This window comes from Candoia aspera, chromosome 4 (assembly GCF_035149785.1).
Source record: "Candoia aspera isolate rCanAsp1 chromosome 4, rCanAsp1.hap2, whole genome shotgun sequence".
NCBI classification, from domain to species: domain Eukaryota; kingdom Metazoa; phylum Chordata; class Lepidosauria; order Squamata; family Boidae; genus Candoia; species Candoia aspera.
The window spans coordinates 23,736,892-23,758,088 of record NC_086156.1 but is presented as its reverse complement, the minus strand read 5'-3'; the positions used below and the strand labels follow the sequence as shown (position 1 = coordinate 23,758,088).

Here is a 21,197-nt window from a genome sequence, read left to right as displayed (position 1 = left end):
TTCAATATTATTTTATTTTATTTATTTATTTTTTATCCTGCCTTTATTATTTTTATTAATAACTCAAGGCAGGGAACATTCCTAATACTCCTTCCTCCTCCTATTTTCCCCACAACAACAACCCTGGGAGGTGAGTTGGGCTGAGAGAGAGGGACTGGCCCAAGATCACCCAGCCGGCTTTCATGCCTGAGGCAGCACTAGAACTCACAGACTCCTGGTTTCTAGCCCAGCCCATATATTAAAAGAATATATGGCTTAAGAAGGTATAACAGTCAGGAAATATGAAATTAGATCTGAAGCAATGTGAATCTTTAAAAATTAGTATTTATATGTAATTTATTTTTCTCTAGTCTTAGTAAAGAGAGCCAGTTTGGTTTAGTGGTTAAAGAACCAGGCTACAAACCAGGAGACCATGAGTTTTAGTCCTGCCTTGGCACAAAGCCACTTGGAAGACCCTGGGCCAGTCACACTCTCTCAGCCCTAGGAAGAAGTAGACAATGGCAAACTACTTCCAAAAATCTTGCCAAGAAAACTGAAAGGACTTGTCCAGACAGTCACCAGGAGTCAACACTGACTTGAAGGCACAAAAAAAAAAAAGTCTTAGTAAAACCTACAAATAATTTGCTGGAGGAGCAAATTTCAAGGCATACTGCAATATTTTGTCTTTTTGCTTTAAATGCTATATTTAAATATTTACTGTATTTAGCATCATATTTAAAAACAATAGAACAGCAGCAGAGTATGTAGGTGGCCAGCAAGAAAGAACAAAGCAATTAAATATTCAAGAAAGGCATAACTACAATGTAACAGGCCTAAATTATTTAAGTAATTACACTCTCATGACCAGCTATCTGAAGTATCAAACAATAGTTCAAGAATTACTTGTATTACTGTCATTATATTACAGTATTACCAAAAATGTAAGAGATTGCATTTTCTTTTAAGACTTGCAAGTTACAAATAAATGTTTATTTTATCGTTACTGGCTTTTCCAGTCTAGAATTGGCAACATATTTCATATTATTTGTGAATCCAAACATGCTTCTTCATGCAAAATTTATCTAACTGCTTCTTCCAGCTGAGGGAAAGCTGTAGGACAGGATTAATTAGCACAGCATGTGCAATCTCTTTGTTTAAGGATGCCTTGTCTGTTTCCATGGTTACACTACAGGAAGCCACACACTCTCTTTTGATAGTCAGGGTTCCTGATATTGGTAAATATGGGGACTTTTTAAATTTTAAAATGAGAGTGAATGCGAAGTCAAAAGGTAATTAGGAAGATAATATAGTGAGCATATAATATTTGCCAATGTTGGCCTGACTCTATATGGATAACTTCATGGCAATTCCATGAAGTACCTTTCAGACCTTGCTCTTTCTTACAAATAAAAAGGTCACTAAGGAGGCATCCTGCTGCTACACCTCAATTCTTTACAGCAACAAGACAACAGTGAGCCAGTTGTTAGAACTCAGCATATCACCTAATTGTAAAGCTAACCATATGCCCAACACAAAACCTCAAGAAAATAATAGGGAAAGGACATGTACTATTTATGTTTCACTTTGTATCAGTGTCACTACTTATATTGCACACTCCAAGACACTTAATGCCAATTAAATGTTTAAGTGTATTAACATTTAACACATTAAGAATGTAGTTAAATATATGTTTCTGCACTATCAATACAAGTTTACATGTTGAGTAATTTTTCTTATCAAAGCTAATGTATGTATATACACATGCAAGGAGTAACTCATTAAACAAAATTAATTAATTTACAATGAATATTATCCACCCTTGCAAGGTTATTTTTCAACAGTAATGCAAGAAAACCTAATCCCACTGCCCAATAATCTCTATAATCTTTGAGAAATCCCAGAGGACAGGTATCCTGGAAGAGAATTGAAGAACAGCAAATGTTTTCAAAAAGGCGGGGGAAAAGAAGGCCCAGGTAACTACAGACTGGTCTGCTTGATGCTGATGAGAAAGATACTGGCGAAATGGGGAGTATCAAAGGGCAGCAGTTGCAGGTATTCGGTGTGTTTAGCTTGGAGAAGGAAATACTGTGGAGTCCTTGGTGCTCTCTGAGCCTTGTTGTTTTCTTGCAGATGTTTCATTGCCAGACTAGGCAACATCATCAGTGCGGAAAGGGAGTGGGTCTTGCAACAACAGCCCAATCAAGGAACTCCCAAGGAGAGAACAACACCTCCATCAACACAAGCAGGACAAACCACAGTATATAAACAGAGAGCAAGGCCCATTCCCTTTTCGCACTGAAGATGTTGCCTAGTCTGGCAATGAAACATCTGCAAGAAAACAAGGCTCAGAGAGCACCACGGACTCCACAGTTCAACCCTGAGCTACAAATATTCTCTTTGAAGGGAACACTGTGGGGAGACATGATAGTTGTCTTCAAGTACCTGAGAAGCTGTAATACAGAAGATAGGGCAGAATTGTTCAGAAGATATGGCAAGGAACAATGGATTTAAATTACAACGAAGTAATTTCATTGGTTGGACATCAGGAAAAATGTCCTAATATTCTATTATTAATGAGATCAAATCAAAAATAATATGCCACAAATGACTGAGAATGTACCTATCCAAGCTCCTGAAACAACTCATACAGCACCAAATTTGCTTAGTTCTGTATTTAATAGCATCATAATTAATATGAAACTCTAAAAAAGTAAGAATTGTGCTTGTACAATTTCTCTTACTTAAAAATCTTCTTCTGTAGCAGAGCCAGTCTGACTTGGGAAGAACAGTTTGCAAACAAAATGCTATTCAGGTAGTTCTTGTTTAACAACTGCCTCAGAGAGCAATTATTTGCAAATATGGCAGTAATAAACTGTAATAAAAAAATCAATTTCAGACCAATGTGCACATTTATGACAACAAAAGCCTTCAGTGTGAAACTGATTACGGTCTGGTCAGTTTCGGGCAGCAGCTCCAAGCGGGCCAGAGGGTTATCAACTAATTAAGGTCACAGAGCTGAGCTTATTAATTTGTGGTTAGCTGTTTTTATGAAAGTGCTGTGCTGAGAAGAAAAGCAGCTCAGGAAAAGATAGTCTGCTTAATCTCTCCACCCTGCGAGGGGGCAAAAAAACAAAAACAAAAACCGGTCAGGCACAGAATACTGTATAAGAAAACTTTATCTGAATGAAACAGCAGCAACATGTTCATGTAGTGACCATTTTGCTTAACGATCAAGTCATCAGAACCAACTGTAGTCACTAAATGAGAACTATCTGTAATGCTGCTATTGTAGCATTTGACAATCCTGTATCCAGTCCAAGCTCAAAATATAAAACCTTTCAACTAATTCTAACAAGAATGCTTGTTTTTGTCAGTACTTGTAATATCCCACTTAATAAAAGCATGAAACTATATAGTTGATATATGTGACTTTTCTTCTGTCTAGTCACAATAATACAAGATGTTTGTAAACAAAGAATGTCAAAATATTAGTTTTATCGTCAATGTTATCAAGTGAATGAATAAGTATATAACATGTTCCATCAATTGCATGTAGTATTTGTTTCCTAATACAATATTATTCGCCCCATTATTATCTAAGATGCTATATAACTTTACTCCATGACTGACAGAGTTTTGATATAAACAACATTTTAGTGGTAAGTACATCATATAAACATTAGTAGCATTTTTTTTAAGTATGGGTGAATAGAGGTTTCTCAAGGATCTGCTGCAATGCCATTCAAATGAAGACTGAAAACTATTCATGGAATGGGACTTACATAAACCTCATTTACTGTCGCTGCATAAAACCAAATCAAGTTATAAGTGCTAGCATCAACTTTCATATCTATACTTCATGTAGATAAATCAAACACCTATATTTATATTTGCATTTCTTTTGTATATAATCTTACTGCTACAAGTGTGAGTGATTCTCCTCTATAGCTGAAATATTTATGGTTTGAAAACTAAAATATATTTATATACCTTTTTCCCTATTTGAAAAAATATTAGTGTTTCTCTCCTATAAGGTATGTCTTCCATTTTAATTCTTATGATAACTAAAACCTTGCAGCTATGCATTCTATGTTTTCAAATGATCTCTTTAGTACTGAAATGGAAGAAGGGATGGACCAGCAACAAGGTGGATAGACTCAATATTCAGTGGCAATGGGTGCACTATTGGAAGACCTGAAGGGCCAAGTTGAGGACAGAACAACCTGCAGAAAGTCTATGTGGTCACTAACAGTCAATACCAACTTGATGGCACACAATCAGTATGAAAGATATTTCAATATTTTGGCCTTTTGTGGGAATAGGAGTTGGGAGCATTAGGTATGTATGCTGCCTTGAGTTGACAAAAATACAAAGGCAGACTAAATCAAAAAATATTAAGTATTGCATTTTACCTGTTCCATTTTCTCTACTGGTATGGTGGCCAAAGTCAACTTGTAACTAAGAAGAGAATTGCTCAAGCCATCTCTCAACATGCTCACATCATTATCAAATAATCTTGTAATTAATGGCTTTCCTACCAAAATCTGCCAGTTTCAACTCCCCAGTGTCACTGATCAGAAGATTTTGGGGTTTCAGATCCCTGTGCAAAATGTAACGTTGGTGGATGTACGAAAGTCCTCGCAGCAATTGAAATAAAAATAACTGAAAAAGAGGGGGGAAAACATGTTCATTAATATTTGTATGTAGTGCATTGCCTTCCTACATAAAGATCAGAATGCTTATATCTGGTGAAACAACTGTATTAATATAGATATTATTTAAAACTAGGATTTTTAACTGAACCCACAGGAATGAACACACACATTTCACTGCATCCAACTGTATAACCCTGCTTTAAAATCTACAACAATAACTACAAACAAAAAACAAATCCTACTAAGTCACAGCTATATTCTATTTATTCAGTTAGTTTTACAGATTAGATGATAGCCTAAAGACAGGTGTGTATGCTTGCTAATTATAGGGAATAACAGCACATGGAAAGTAGAGAACACATTCCTTACAAGAAAAAAACAGAGGAGTGAAAAGCCTCAAAGACATTTTAGCTGCACCATGTCATTCAAATCTTTATTTTGAAAGCTCAAGCTATGCATAAAGCTATTTTATTAATTTTTTTTCATTCATCTACAGTAGCTTTCAAAACTGAGAATGAGATTAGATATTTTCTCAGTACACCAACCAATGTGCATTTTATATATTATTAAAAGTTCAGTCTTGTATGAACAATATTTGTCAAAGCATTACATCAACAACTGTCTTGCGTGCTGGCAAAGTATTATTGTTCCATGCTGATTTCACAGAGTTTTAAAGCAATAGTAAATCCTTTGAAAAATAATTGTTTTAACATTAATAATTGTTTTAACATTAATGGCAAGACAGTAATTTGATAACAAACGATACAAATTCAACTTAATACAGCAGTAGTATTTGTAAAAGATTTAGTCCATTACAAATTCCTAGATTTAATATGCCGAGATGAAATAGTTCCTAATTACCTATCATCCCAGCACTTTTATGAACTTGTAAACTATGATTATGAAAGGGGATAACATGTAACATGGAAGTACAGAAATTTTGTATTCCTGAAGTTGAAAAATTTTATTTCTTTCCTCTGTATACACATACAGTATTTTAAAAAGGAGATTTTTCTGAGTCTAATATTTGCTAATAAAGTACAGGAACAATATTAGAACTTTCAACAGAAAGGCTTCAATGCAATAAAACAAAACAGAAAGGAAAAACAGAAAAAATAAGATAAACTGCAGCTGTATAATAATACGCTATTTCAAAAAGATAATACAAAATTAGGATGGTTAAAATTAAACTGTGTGGAAGTTTATTTTGCCTGCTTTATTGACATTTTTTATCTTAAGGAAGAAAAACACAGGCAATTAATTGAAATTATTATGGACTCTCGGCTGAATTCTAGCTCCAACAGAGGTTTCAAAAAATGTCATTGGAGTTAAAGCAACACATGTTTGATTCTCATTTATTTATCCCATTTATATCCCACTGCAATCCAAAGTGACTCACAACAGCTTTACAGAAAGATTATAGTCTATCCCCCCCCCATTTTAGTAAACGTGGTACGCAACTCAAGTATTCTCTAATACTCTGTCTGCTTGCACAGAAAAGCATTTTGTTGGCTCTTCTGTGTTAACATTATGTAATCTATGGTTCTTGAGGGGAATTATAGCAACATCCAGCTACAGGACTGCCTCTGCCCTGTTCAGTGAGATCAGCTGAATTACTTTCCCATGTTCTGCTGCATCGTTCCATGTATTAATCTGAGGCTCTGTTCTAATAATGCCCCTGCTAGTTAACTGCTTGGACTAGTTGGATGAGGAAAATGTATATCTTCTGCTAGAAAACATGTATTTTCTCCCCAAAAAATCCAGGAAGGTTGCTAATTCTGTTCAGAAGCAACTGCTACAAGGAGGACTTGGGTCTAATGTTGTAATTATTAATTTGGTATTTACATTGCTATTTGATTAGATCTTATTATATAACCTATTAATAGCTGTATGTCTTGTAAGTATCCCTTTATGTTTTTACCTTGCACTGGTTTTGGTCTTTGACTGTAAATAAATAAATAAATAGACAGACAGACAGTTCAATTCTATTGCATGGGAACTGAAATTAAGACTTTTGAGCACAACCAAATGTGTAAGTTACCTTTAAGGACTAAAGGTCCTGTTACCTCAATATTTTTCCAATCAAGTTTTAGAATCAAAATTTAAATTGGTTTAGTCTGAAGAGAACACATTACGGAGTAAAGATATCTGAATGGTGTCTCAATTGAAGCTGTGATGAGAAAGCAAAGAGTGTAATTTATGCGTGAAGAAATATATTTATGTTTTAAATTTATAGTTCAAATATACAGAAGTATAATCTTACAATCATGCTATTTAGTCCTTATCCAAGGATGAGCCTTTATTTTAAAGCTATCTAAACTGTTTTAAAACGTGCATTTGATGACAGCGTAAAAAGAAACAATAATATTTTTGCTGTTTTGTCCTGACAACCGCACTTTTCAGTAATGAATCCAGGAAGGGGTGGGAGGAATGTTGTCATATGAAGGTCAAACCAATTTAGAGGTTTATGGAGTGTGATATCAGTGTGTTAGCAATGATTAAAGTGTAAGGGCAAACACATTAAAAACAACAATTTCTCTAATAAAGACACATCAGCTCTTGCATCAAAGAGACACATTTTTCCAACACTTATTATAAATTACAGATTGAAACATATCCTGCTAGCAAGAATTTTCATCAGTTTTGAAATGCCATTCATTGCACTTGAATTGGTGCACTGCTAAGAACAAAGAAATGAGGAAGTAATACAGAAAGCTAAAGTTTAGCAGTACAAATTTTAGATTTTTAAACATTCTTTTCTATTTAAAAAATGCAGAGGAAAATGTTACTCTGAAGGAAGAGGATGTGATTGTCTAGAGGTTCACCTCTCTAACAACCAGTGTAACCAATAAAAGAGTGCTTATTTAATTAAGAAAAAAAAGGGAAAATATTACAATTGTAATATTTACTGTTGACCTGGTGAAGAATGGTTTTCCTTTTTTCCTTTCAGACCTTCAATACCAGTTGGTAGGCATGCCAGCCAGAATACTGGACATTTCTGGGCAAAATGTTGTGAAGAGATGAGAAAGAACCATGTTCAGTCCTTTTATATCTTATGGAAAAAGGGACACATTTTCCCCCTCTGCAACAAAAAACAAGTTTTTTTGTTTGTTTTGTTACTCTTAAGTTATGTGGTAGGGAGCTAAGAAAGAAATTATCAAAGCAGTGCCTTTACCAACAAGCATCTTCCCAAACTTCTCAATCCTGTCAGCGCCACTAATTCTTTAAATAGCTTGTGATGTCCATAGTTTACTATATGTAATAGATGAATAATAAAATATAGTGAATGAATGAGAAATTAACTCATTTTATTCCCAGTAATATGTAGAAAGATGCTGTGCTACAGGACAAAGAACCTTATAGTTGTTTTTGAAAATATGACAGCCTCTATGCATATTATCAAAAATGACTCTTCCTTGTATGTCAGAATAAGACATGTATCTGCATCCTGCAAGAAGGCAAAGAGAAGAATTACAATATTTGACCATTTACTACTGAAACAAACGTATGCTGACTGAACTCACTGACTTGTGAAGGGTGCGATCTGTCAGGAGCATGGATTAGGGATGTGACAGAACAATTTCCAGTGCCTATCAAATTCACTGACAGTGATCCTTTCTGCTAATCTCTGTGGAGATAAATGATATAAATGATAATGCCAAGAGCAGCTACATCTATATCACCATGGCCTTTTAATATCCAGGAAAGAAGTTCAAGAATATGGGGCTCAGGTGGTGTTCATATCTGTGAGCTGCCTTGTACTTCAGAAGAAATAACGGGGAAAAAGGGGATTTGGCTGAATCATGACAAGCTTGATCAGGAGGGCTTTGAAAGAATCCTGAGGAAGTTAGAGACAAAAACCCTGAAATAAAGACTGCAGATAAAGATTTATGCTCCATATAAGGAAGTAGAAGTGCTTTAATTGGCTTATTAAAACACAGCAGTCAAAGAATATAATTAATTTAAAAAGAAAGGAAGCAGAGAAAGGAAGAGTTTCAGTGAATGCTGAAAGTATATTTTTTTTCATAAATCCAAGAGAGTGAGCTTTGTAATAGTGTGGATTATCCTTTCCAGTAGCAAATTACAGATCATTCAAAGAGACATATAGTAGCAATGATGAGGGACTGGTAAGTGCTGAGGTGATGACAACGAAGTGTACTTAATTTGCAGCGTAGGATTGATTAATTAGCATTATTTTACCCTTATCTGCTACCACTAATAAGAATATCTTCCTCTTAATAAATGAAGTGAAAACGTTCTTTCTGCTCTTCATAATCAGTGGCTCTTTCAAAACTGTCTTCAACTTTTTTGGAGATATCTGTATTTATGCTTTTATAGGGAAAAAGATGGTGAATGGACTTTTGAAGAAGCAAATTCAGGACAATGTATTTCAGTAAATCCATCAGATGGTTCATTAAGCAAATGATACACAAAAATTGGGAAAATATTATTATTAAATGATGATGTTCATGCTTATTGTAATTAAGCCTAAATGCCAGAGAAATATACAAAACAGAACACTGATTATATAGTTGATATATTATCTACAGAAAAGCTTATTTAAAATCAATTTTCAATGCCCTCTGAAAGAGGCAGCTTTAATTTAGCATAATATTATCCTATCCTTTTTTGCACCTGCTTATCCTCTGAAGAGTGATGGGAGACAGCAACTTATCTTTTACATTAAATGAAAATAATCCTGTTTAGCATAGCAACTATAATTAATGTGAAAATCTAGCTCTACGACTAAATAACATGACTTCTATGACACTGAAAACTTTTGATGTGCATCCCTCTGACTTTTAAAATAGCTTTATGCATTGACATAGAATTTTAAAGTGATCATTTTGAAAAGTTACAAGTGCGATGTTTCCAAAATGGATCCAAAATTCCTTGCAAACCAATTCAGCGAAGTAATTATAGACATGAACATATTACTCACACTCACCCACATACATTTAAATAATCATGTTTTAATAGGAGCAACTGTAGTTTTTGACACTGAACCACACCTACAGATACAGAATCTAACCTATGTATACAATTAATTTTTTTATCTACGCACTGATTCACTAAAAATTATTATTCAAACAGATAAAAAGAGCAAAACAGAGTAACTTATTATATTCAGTCTAATAGGCTCAAAGTCATGAAACTTCATTAAATATGTTTTATGATAGAGTTGTGAGAATGGACAATATAAAAATTATGTTAATAAAACAAATAAATATCTTCCAAATTCCTCTTTATTCAAGACAATTCAGATTTTCCAATGGGCCATAAAATATGAACACCTTGTTGATTAGAATTAAGCTAACTTGTTTCATTTATCAATTGTCTTGCAGGGTTGTACTTGAAATACCTTAGAGAAATTTTGGAAAGTATTTTCCTTTTATTTACAATTTAAATTATTCACATTAACATATATTATTATTAAGCAGATAAGCAGATATATTACTATACTCTCTGTTAATGCATTACGTTGAGTAGCAAGAGGTATTAGAAAACTGCATTTGGAAATATGCTTTGTATATACTTTCGGAGTCATATTTAAAATGTTTAAATCTTTATTTTTAAAGAATAAATATGCATAATAAATGTTAATGAATTGCCTACATGGTCTGAGGACTTTCTAACACCTTATTGTTCGGGGGTAATTTTTAACGTAATTACTTATGCTTTTAAAATATAAATATTTATAAGATGACAAATGCTCTAAGGGTTTTACTTTGGTTGTTAAATTTCTAAATTGGTCATTAAGAGCTACAATTATTCATCTTCAAGAGCAGATATTCTTAGGCAATGTAACTACCAGTTAAGGGATAATGTTTATGGCAGAAACATGTGGGACAAATGAATTTTAGTAGCAACAAAAGGCATTTTTAAAAAAAATCTTTTTATAGCTAACACAACAATTATGATCTGTTTGTTCTGAAGGAAACTGAACACATACTGCTGAAAGTTCAGGTATATACAAGCTATTTCCCCTATAGCAGGCCACTTATCTTGTCTCCTTGAATTAACTGGAGATATTCGCAAGTTTATATTATTGCTTGTGGCATACCATATTGTGAAAGTATGTGAGAAGTTGGTGGACATGTCTTCCTAGCGGCACATGCTATGATCTGGCAGTTTGATTCTAACAAAGATTCTATGAACTGCTATTATAATTCTGTCAAATATCATTAGTTTTTGGTTAAAAACCATTCATTCAGTGACTGTTTGTTATGGCCCAGGCTCAGAACGCAGATTCTGAATCTGACCCTGAAGAAGCTGCTCCAGATGAGCCTGTAGAACTTCAGCCTCAGGAGAGACAAAGCCAGGGATCACATGAGACTGATCAAACACAGGCACCACCTGAGCAGCTGGAGAAGTCAGATGAGGATGATGTAAGACCTCCCAGCCCCTGCACCTGACGAGTAGAGAAGAGAGCAGAGCAGCGAAGGCCCTCGCCAAGCAAGGGAGTAAATCTTCTGATTAGTGATAGCTGGCTGCCTTAATTAAGAAGCAGTTCTAACCCATGCCTTCTTTGCTGGAAACAACTCTGACATCTGGCTCTTGTGTAATGTTCCTACAAATCCTGTTCCTATTAAAACCTTGAATCTCTGACCTCTGGACTGGCTGACAACTCTGACTTGGTTTTCAGAACCCTGGATTTAGATTTGGACTACTGTACTGCATCCTCTTATTTAGAAAGCAAACTCTTCAGGCAAGCCTCAGTTTTGTTTACATTCCTTTGTTCCCTGTTATCTCTTCAACCTTGGAGTAAAATTGCCTAAATTCCATAGCAACCATGTTGTGTGAGTGTGACTGAAACCTGAGGCAGGACACGGTTCAAAGTTATGATGGCGCTGAATGAGTGGTGGTTACGACCAGTCCTCAAAGCCATTCCAGCAGCCCCACAGTCACATGATCACAATCTGGGCACTTGGCAACCAGTTCCCACGACAGTTGCAGCATCCCATGATTTGCAACCTTCCCTGCCAGCTTCCCACAAGCAAAGTCAATGGGGAAGCTGTTAGGGAAGTCTGCAAGTTGATCGGGTAAGTTTCCCCCACCCGCGCACCCTCCCCAAGTCCTGCTGCGCTCACGCTGTGCCTCCCCTGCCACTCACACCCTCTCCCACCTGGCAGCAGCCGTCCCAAGCCCTGCTGCACTCATGCTGTGCCTCTCCAGTCACCTGCACACTCCCTCACTCTGTCTGTGGCAGCAACTGCTTACCTGCCTGCAGGCCTGGTAGCAAGCCACCTGGGACTTGCAACTTCCTGCCGGCTTCCCCACTGACTTTGGTTGTTGGAACCTGGCAGGAAGTTGAGAGGAGATACTCGCTTAATGATCCACAATCCTCGCTTAACAACAGCAACAGGGATTGCCATCGCTAAGCAATGTGTTCACGTGATATTACACTTTATGACCACATCGCTTGGCGATGGAAATTCTGGTCCCAATTGCCAACATAACTCAAGGACTACTTGTATTCCCATTTAAATTTGGTATAAACCCTTCTTCTAATTTTAAAGAAAAGTCAAATTAGTGGGCACAAGCTATAGAATACATACATACCATATCACACTATAAAGCTCTCTTCTTACAAAGAGTTGCCATGGTTTCTATATTTTTGTAAGAGTCATTGAGGTTGCCTAGTTCTGCAGAGCTTTTAGACTGAATAAATGCACCTTTCATATCATTTATTCAGTTAATATTCTACTTTATTATACTCTGTTCTTTTTTTGCAAGAAAAATGTATCTGCTGGATAGTCATAACAGAGGCATAAATCAACAGCAATGGCTTTGAAAACTTTCAAGTGATTATGACCACCCATACTATCCTTCTCTACAGATCCTACACTTTTTCACAAAAACCAGTATTTGATGTATTTCTGTAAGATTTTTTTAAAAGCTTTGATTATATTCTAAATGTTCTTTAGATTTTGAAAGAAATGTTGAGAGAACAGTAGGAAAATATTAATCAAGTATTTTTGGCTACTAGCATAGGCATATAAAGCAAGCCACAGTGACACAAAAATGACAAGTACATCATGACTTCATAATATAGTAAAGGTAAAGGTTTCCCTTGACGTAAAGTCCAGTCGTGTCCGACTCTAGGGGGCGGTGCTCATCTCCGTTTCAAAGCCTTGGAGCCGGCGTTGTCCATAGGACACTTCCGGGTCATGTGGCCAGTATGACTCATGGAACGCCGTTACCTTCCCGCCGAAGCGGTACCAATTAATCTACTCACATTTGCATGTTTTCGAACTGCTTGGTGTGCAGAAGCTGGGACGAGCAACGGGAGCTCACCCCGCCGCGCGGTTTCGAACCGCCGACCTTCCGATCGACAGCTCAGCGGTTTAACCCGCAGCGCCACCGCGTCCCTTTTCTTCATAATATAAATGGCACAAATATGCAATGACATCATCATGCATATGTCATTATCTGCCCCTCATTGTAATCTCACCTTGCTCCCCCCCTATGTGTCTGTGTTTACTAGTGGAAATATATTCATCAAATTCTAATATCTACATACTGGCTTAGTTCACAGGTAACAGGAAAGTATAGTTTCCTCTTCCTATTTTACAGAGGAGGAAGATTGTCTACTAGACAATTCTACTAGAACTAGAGTTGTAGTTCTAAGGGAAGGACAAGATCAAATCTTAACTTGTTCTCAATCTTAGGATTATAATCATAGTTATATTGCAAAGGGGTACAATGCAGATGCTTTCTATCTTCTCTCTATTGTGCAAAAGACGGTAAGACAGGAAAGAATTACAAGTCAAGTGTTTACTACAACTAATTTACATAGTGGAAGGTGTTTTTCATACAGGCATTTGGATGTGAGTTTGATGTGAATCTATGTCAAGTTTGTATGTAGGGGGTTTTAAGAGATGAAGCAAGTGAAATTTGCCTAGAGCAACAGTGGCATAGGACCAAAAATGAGGACTGGTATGTGCCTGCATTCGTGCCTATACAATGGCAAAAAGAGTGGTGAAGTGTGCATTTTGCACTGTTCTTACTGTATCATGTCCATCAGCCCTTTTCAAGGTGACCCAGACCCTCTTAGGGAGGGACAAAATACTAGAGAGCTACCTAGATGTTTGGCAGATTTCTTTGTGGTGAAGTCATTTGTATTTGTCTAGGAGAAACTTAAGATGCAATCTTACATCAAAAACAGCAGTGTATGTCATATGATACATAGCATTTCCCAGATGTCTGTTTCTGAAAAGCATCGAGGCATATCATATTTATACAAATAGTATATGGATAATTTCTGAGACACATGCTTGCTGTATAATTGACTGACTCTCCATTTATGCTAAAATAATTTGGCTGATTTCCATGTAAGTAGCCAGGGCAAATCACCCTCCATGTCTAAATAAAAAACTAAGTTTGGGGATAGCTGTTATAATCCCACTTGAAAAAAAATCCTCAATAATTTAAAAAAAAGATTTTTATTTATCCAAGAGATCTAATCATTAAAAGGCCTGTTTATAATTATTCATAGGCTGCAATTTAGCAGCTCCAGGGGATAGCAAATGACTTCTCATCACAATATCATCATGCAAAGGATGTGAATTATATAACTTACGTCAGCGGTATTATGTATAATAACATACAGTACAAAATTGACATCATTTGTGCAATGACATCATAATGTATGTGACATCGCCTGCCCCATCTTGCAGCTACTAATGGTAACTGGCTGCTTTCTTCAGCATAGAAATAATCTACTTACATTGACAGTATATTATTGCTCACTGTAAGACAGTATCATATTTACTTGGAAAGTAGTGTCCTACCTTCACATTGTCTGGATGAAGTCCTCCAGGATGTTTGTCCATGTACTGACATAAATCTGTGTGCTTGAAAACAGAAAAGAAATGAAATGAAATGAAGTGCTACTAGTTTTTAATGTCTTTTAACAAATCTGTATACTTCTACTTGAAAGTTGCTATTTCCTCTGGTTATAACAAATGACGAATAAGGAAAATATAAGTGTAATTTAAATTGTGCCATGTTGATATCACCATCAGGCTCTGAAATATATGGTCAGTACATTTGCACATCATTCTCTTCTATGTATCTGTAATATTATTACAGATAGACAGAAGAGAATGATATGCAAATGTACTGGAATTTCAAACAACTTAATGTATAATCCAAGAACCTTTATCATCCCACTTCTGGTTAAATTAAAAATAAGCATTCTTACAGTACGCATAGATCATGGCCAAACAAGAAATAAGCATTTTGAAAGAATTAAGAAAGTTTAAACATTAATGTTTCAAGTGGTTCAATGTTATCAGGGATCCTGGAACTGAAGTAGGAGTTAGTGAACAGAACTGTGTGACATTTTAAGGTCATATAGAATGTTTAACATTTTTGATATGGCATTAAATAATTTAATAAAATTAAGGACAATGAAAACAACATTACATTCCAAGGAACATAAATTGGTTTCACAATATTATTATGGGAAGGCAAATGATAATCCTATCCTGCATTCTAACAAAACTCTCCAGTTACTCCAGCTTTATGGTTTATTTAATTTTTGTGAAATGCTAGAATGCAAGACTAACAACATGCATAAGCTACCTGTATGCAACAAGTAAATTTATTTCATTTGAAAATGTTTTAAGGTGCCTTCTTGCACTGCTAAGCAAAACAAATGAACATTTTAAGTACACCATTTAAAGCCTTTAAAAGCAGCAGCAGTGACTGCTACAGAAACAGACATCAAATATTCAGCCACCCATCTTTACCTCAGTAGCAGTTTCTTTTATTTTTAACACAACATTTGTTCAAGGCAGACTTTGTTAAGAATGCAGAATGCAGTAGTCGGGATATATTCTCTCATGAAGAACTGACCATCAGGAACTAAAGATATGGGTGTAGCCTTCACAAACCACAAAGTGCTACAAAGGATGGGTATGGAAGAGTCAGCTATGCTTCTGAAAAGGTTGGGATGTATGCAATGTCTACTATTTTGCTGGCAAAAGATTGGTGGCTAGTCCAGTACTGGTACAAATATGCTAAGTGGCCTTTCAATATGAGAAACTTATTTTGTATACTATAAGCAAATGCATTTGTACAATGGATTCACAAGAATTCAGGCTACAATACTGAATAATACTTTGCAGTATAAACTGGTTGAAACTGCAGCAAAACATAAAAGATGAAGGATGAAGAACTAAAATTAGAAGCATAAAATTTTGTTTCCATCCTCCTTCAGTCCTAAATGAATACCATCGTACTAGATATTTACCCTGCAATGTCCAGGCTTTATTAATTCCTCTTTACAGGAGATTCTTCATTACACTGTCATCAAATCATTATTGTCTTATGTGCTTGTTTTTTTCAGAGTACCGAAAACCCATTATTTTTTAAAAACAGTAAGACTAGGACAAACTCTACAAATCGCCTCAGGATAGTCTTCCATCACAAAAAGTCACAATTTAGACATTTCTTGTAACATTTGGGGGGATCGGGGAATTGTGTCTTTCATCAAATACTTATGTCCTGGTATTCCTCTCTATTTCTCTTTGGCGGTTTAATCAGTAGTAGTAGTAGTTGTTGTTGTTTTAATTTGCCAACTAAAAGGCTTTTTTATATATACTTGTGCAATGTCACAGAAACGAAAAAATATATTTGAGCTAATTTAGAAACTGATTTAAAACTTGATAAGTTTTAGGTTTTTCCAATGTATAGAATTTTAACACCAAAGCAGTAATATACTTTTTGCCTACTCTTTTAAAAAAAAAGTAATAACATTAAATAAAAAGGAGAAAAACTATTTTAAAAGATGAATAATAGCACACAAATGTACTATGTGGTTGAGGCACATGTATTTCAGTGATCAGAAGGAGTCTGGTAGCATCTTTTCAGACTAACACATTTTATTAAAAGACATAAGCTCACTTCGTCAGATGCATAGAGTGGCTAAACTAAATCTATGATTCAAACTAGGATGAAGCAAGGGGAAAGGTGGGGGAAATGAGGACAAGTGATTATGCAGATGCAGATAAGATACATATACCTTATCAATTAACAAACATAATGTCTAAAATGGGCTGTTGAAATCACATTGAAAGGTTTCAGGCCATATCAGAGTATCTCAACAAACACAATGGGTTTTTTTAACACATTAAAATTGTTTGATAGAAACTTCGAAGGTAAAACCTGATATTTACACAGTGTGATTGTTATACATGTACAGACATGTGTTATTTATAAACAACTGGGATATTAAAATAATACATTATAAAATCAATGTCAATACATTCTATTTTAAAAGGAGAACTCATGAATAAAGTATAAATAAGCAGGGCTCATCAAACAGAATCCTATGGACTGGAGTGGCATAAAAGCTCCAGTAAATAAGTAAATGAACAACATGGGAAACAAACTCTGAAACAAGTCCAGATATTGACTGTGCCCCACATTTACACCAACAGGACAATCATGGACCTCAACGACTTCACACACAAGGTTAGAGGTTCCTTCACATCCTCTTCTTCTGATGTGATACATGGGCCTAACTTTGCTGGCACAATTAAGCATGAGACAGCTGAACTCACATCAAGAGGTTTCAGGCTATTTCAGAAGTCCTAAACAAATACAATGGGTTTTATAATACCTTAAAATAGTTAATTGATAACATGCTTGTAATCTGTCTCCCATGGAACTTTCATTTGCATGACTGCTCTGTCTTCTCCTTCCCTTTCCCTCTACCCCTGCTCCATCCTATATATTTTAATCCCACATCAGTCAAGCCACTCCATGAATCTAATGAAGTGAACTGCAGTTCATGAAAGCTTATGCCTTAAAAAAATTGATGTGTCCAAAAAGGTACTACCAGACCCTTCCTGATTTTTGCTACACAAAACTAACATGATAGTCTTCCTACAATATCTTCCTTTCAGAACTTAAAATTGGGAGGAAGGCCAGCCTACATCTCAGACTCACCAGTGATAATACTGTCAATCATGGTGGCCTTCTGGACTGACTCTAAGTTTTGGAATTGGGGGCACCATTTTATAGTTCTTATCTTTCCTTTGTAGCCACTTGCTCCCTCAGCCCCCCTTTATGGGGTGCCACAGGATTCAACATTCTCCCCTCCTATTTAACATCTACATGAAACCACTGGGTCAGGTCATCTACCAATTTGGGGTTTGGAATCATCAATATGCTGATGATGCCAAATTCAATTTTTCATCACCTGGAAGCTTTGTGTGTCTAGATGGGGAGAGCCAACTACAATGTAATCTAGGGCCCCCAGATTTGGGGATTTTTCATCTCTAATCTTGAATGGAGTTGTACTTCCCCATTCAGTACTCATGCTTGAAGAGCACATGACTGCTGTGGCTAATAAGGCCTTTGCACAATTTCATCTTATGCACCAGTTGCACCCCTTCTTGCCTCAGGAGGCCCTTCAAACAGTTAGGCATGTCCTGGTCACGTTACTGACTACAGCAATGTGCTCTACATTGCTGCCTCTGAGAACCACTCAGAAGTTTCAACTGTTCCAGAAAGCAACTCTTCAGGCAGTGATGGGCATGCCTTGCTGTGCCCATGTGACACCACTGCTTTGTGAGCTGCATTGGTTGACGGTGTGCTTGCAGGTGCAATTTAAGGTGCTGGTTATCACCTATAAAGCTCTACATGATATAGGGCCAGGTTATTTGAGGGACCTCCTGTCTCCCATGGTATCTGACTGTCTGGTGGCAGAGTTGAAGTGCTCCAGACCCCTTCAATTAAACTATCAGGACCCAAGAAGTGTGGCTTCTCTGTAGCAGCACCTGCTCTCTGGGATGAGCCACTCTCCCAATAATTTATGATGGCATTCTGGACAGCCTTGAAATCTGGATGTTCTCCCTTACCTCTGGGGTAAGGTAGATGCAGTTCCCTTGTTGGATGCGTTTTTTGTATATATAGTGTGCTGCCTGGATGGATACTGATCTTGTATATTTTATATCATCTTTCATATTTTGTATATTGTGCCCCCCCCCCCGTCCTGCTGGGCTGCCCCAATATGGCCGGGGGGGGGGGGTCCTGGGAGGAATGAACGAAGAATGTCAGGAGTGTATGCCAAGAGTATATATTTTCAACAGGATCATCCAAGGCATGAAAGTCATCCCAGCTACCCAGCTAAAGCAAGCAGGCATCTATACTGGGCAGCAGCAATATAGGAAGATGCCTGAGGCAGATTATCACTTTAGTGACAATGGCAAAGGCATTGATTAATACTGCGTAGGAGAAAGCAATGGTAAACCACTCCTGTACTTTTACCAAGATAACCACATGGATAGAAATTATAAAATGATTACATTGCCAGATCCCTTCGATTAAAAGGTTCACAGAACCCGTTATCGGAGCATCTTCCTTTGGTCTCTTATCACTGGGAAGAGACTCCATGTTGCCAGATGGGAGTGGGTGCTGGATTGGAGTGTGAAGTGGATTATTCTGGCTAGGAATTTATGGTGTTCACACGTCAAGGCCAGCAAGAGGAGATATACCAGAGAGCCACCTGGATGGGAAAGGGGGATGACATGCTTTAGTGGGGAGTGGGAGGGAAAAAGTAATTATGTGAATGTAGTTTTAAATGTAGGTTCTGCGTGGGAACTTTTCATTCACAGCTTTGCTCTTGTGCTGGTCATCTCGCTTATTAAAACAGTAAAAGGAGTTTGGACTCTAGACTGTTATTGTGTGAATGCTTGAATGTGCCAGTGCTTACATGCATAGTGCCAGATGATAGCACTAAAAATGGATAGCACTAAAAATGCTACTGAGGAAAGCTGAGTATTTTTTCGGAGTACTAATAGTGTTTATGATGTGGCTAGATTAAAGGGATGTCTAGTTGATGATGTTGCCACACAGGAAAAGAAAATCTGAAGCTGCAAAACACAGAATTACAGTGGGAACATGGAACATAAGAAGTGTGAACACAGGGAAGCTCAACACAGTGAAAGATGAAATGAAACAACTTCAAATTAACAACTTAGGCATCAGCAAATTGAGATGGCCTGGGATTGGACACTTTCAGTCAGAAGAGCATACCGTTTATTACTCAGGACATGAAAAACAAAGAAGGAACGGCACTGCTTTTATAAAGTTAGGAAGGGTATAGCAAGACTACAATGCAATCAATGACTGAATAGTATCAATTAGACTTCATGGATAACCCTTTAATATGACAATAATTCAAGTTTATTCTCCAATCTCTGATGCAGAGAAAGAGGAGGTTGATGAATTTAATGATCAAGTTAAATTTGAAATCGACAGAACATGCAAGCAAAATGTGCAGTTTATGATTGACAACTGGAATGCCAAAGTTGGAAACATGAAAGGGGATAATGTAGTTGGATCTTATGGCTTGAGAAACAGAAAATAACCAGGAGACTGACTTATCACTTTCTGCCACTCTAATGATTTCTCCATAGCTGACACTGTCTTCAAACAATCAAAACAATGTCTCTATACATGGACATCAACAGATGGAGTATATAGAAATCAAATTGACTATAGGTGAAGGAGCTCAATTATAGTATCAAAGACACAAAGCTGCTGACTGTGGAACAGATCACAAATTGCTCCTGTGCAAGTTCTAAGTTAAGCTAAAGAAGAAAACCGGTAGGTTTCCATGATCTTGAACATAAACGCACCATTTTCAAGGAGAACACCAGGAATCATTCTGAAGTCCTGAACCTCATTGATAGAGAACCAGAGGAATTATGGAATGAACTTAAAGAAGTATGAATGTGAAAACAGATTACCAAGGGGGAAAAAAAAAGAAAGCAAACTGGATGTCAGAACAAATGATGGAAATTGCCAAAAAGTAAAGAGAAGCCAAAGCCAAGAACAACAAAAATCTTAGAAAGGAATTTAACAAAAGTTTCAGAGAGATGTTAGAAGAGACAAGAAGCAGGAGGTTCTAACGCTGAACTGAATTGAGAAAGGACGCCAATGGACAGATTCAATCAAAGGAGATCAAGTAAAGATGGAAGGAGTATACTGAAGTACTGTACAGTAGAGGTATTAATATATCTTACATCTTATTAATAGAAGTGATGTGAGGATACATCTTGTTCAACTCACAGTTTGTGGGTATGAAAGAAATGGAAAGCTATTATTCATCATCAGACAATGCTGAAAATCAGTATAATATATTTGTCCATAATAAACAAGTAACTTGTAACTTACAACTTCATATTTTCAATTAAAACCCATCATATTGCTCTATTGCTGCCATAGATCTTTAAAGGCTAACACTCATAAAGACCTATGTATGCACGTATGTATATTTATATAGTAACTGCTTTACTATATAAGCAAATGTCTTCAGGAACAAATGTCTTAAAAATCACTTATCTCTACCACCTCCTTATTCAGTATTCCTTCTTCTCTCTGTCAGTTACATCCATTTCCAATGAAATATACTCACTCCTCCTCTCTTCCTTAGCTATGATAAAGCTGTATGTGACTTAGCTTTCCCATAGTTCTACCTAATTGGTTTCAGCTGTCATATCTGAAACTGAAACGGATAGAAAGCCTGGGGCCTACGAATGAACA

At 36.4% G+C, this 21,197-nt stretch overlaps 1 protein-coding gene across 3 annotated transcripts in view; it reads right to left on the bottom strand.

Moving 5' to 3' along the window:
* Positions 1-21,197, bottom strand: part of CDK14 (cyclin dependent kinase 14) — a 239,519-nt gene that overhangs the window by 102,489 nt on the left and 115,833 nt on the right. For all 3 annotated transcript variants that reach the window (XM_063303604.1, XM_063303606.1, XM_063303605.1), the window contains exons 6-7: positions 14,429-14,491; positions 4,518-4,641 (exon numbers count right to left, since the gene is read on the bottom strand). In XM_063303604.1, coding sequence (XP_063159674.1) covers positions 4,518-4,641; positions 14,429-14,491 — 187 coding nt within the window. The remainder of the gene's footprint in view (positions 1-4,517; positions 4,642-14,428; positions 14,492-21,197) is intronic.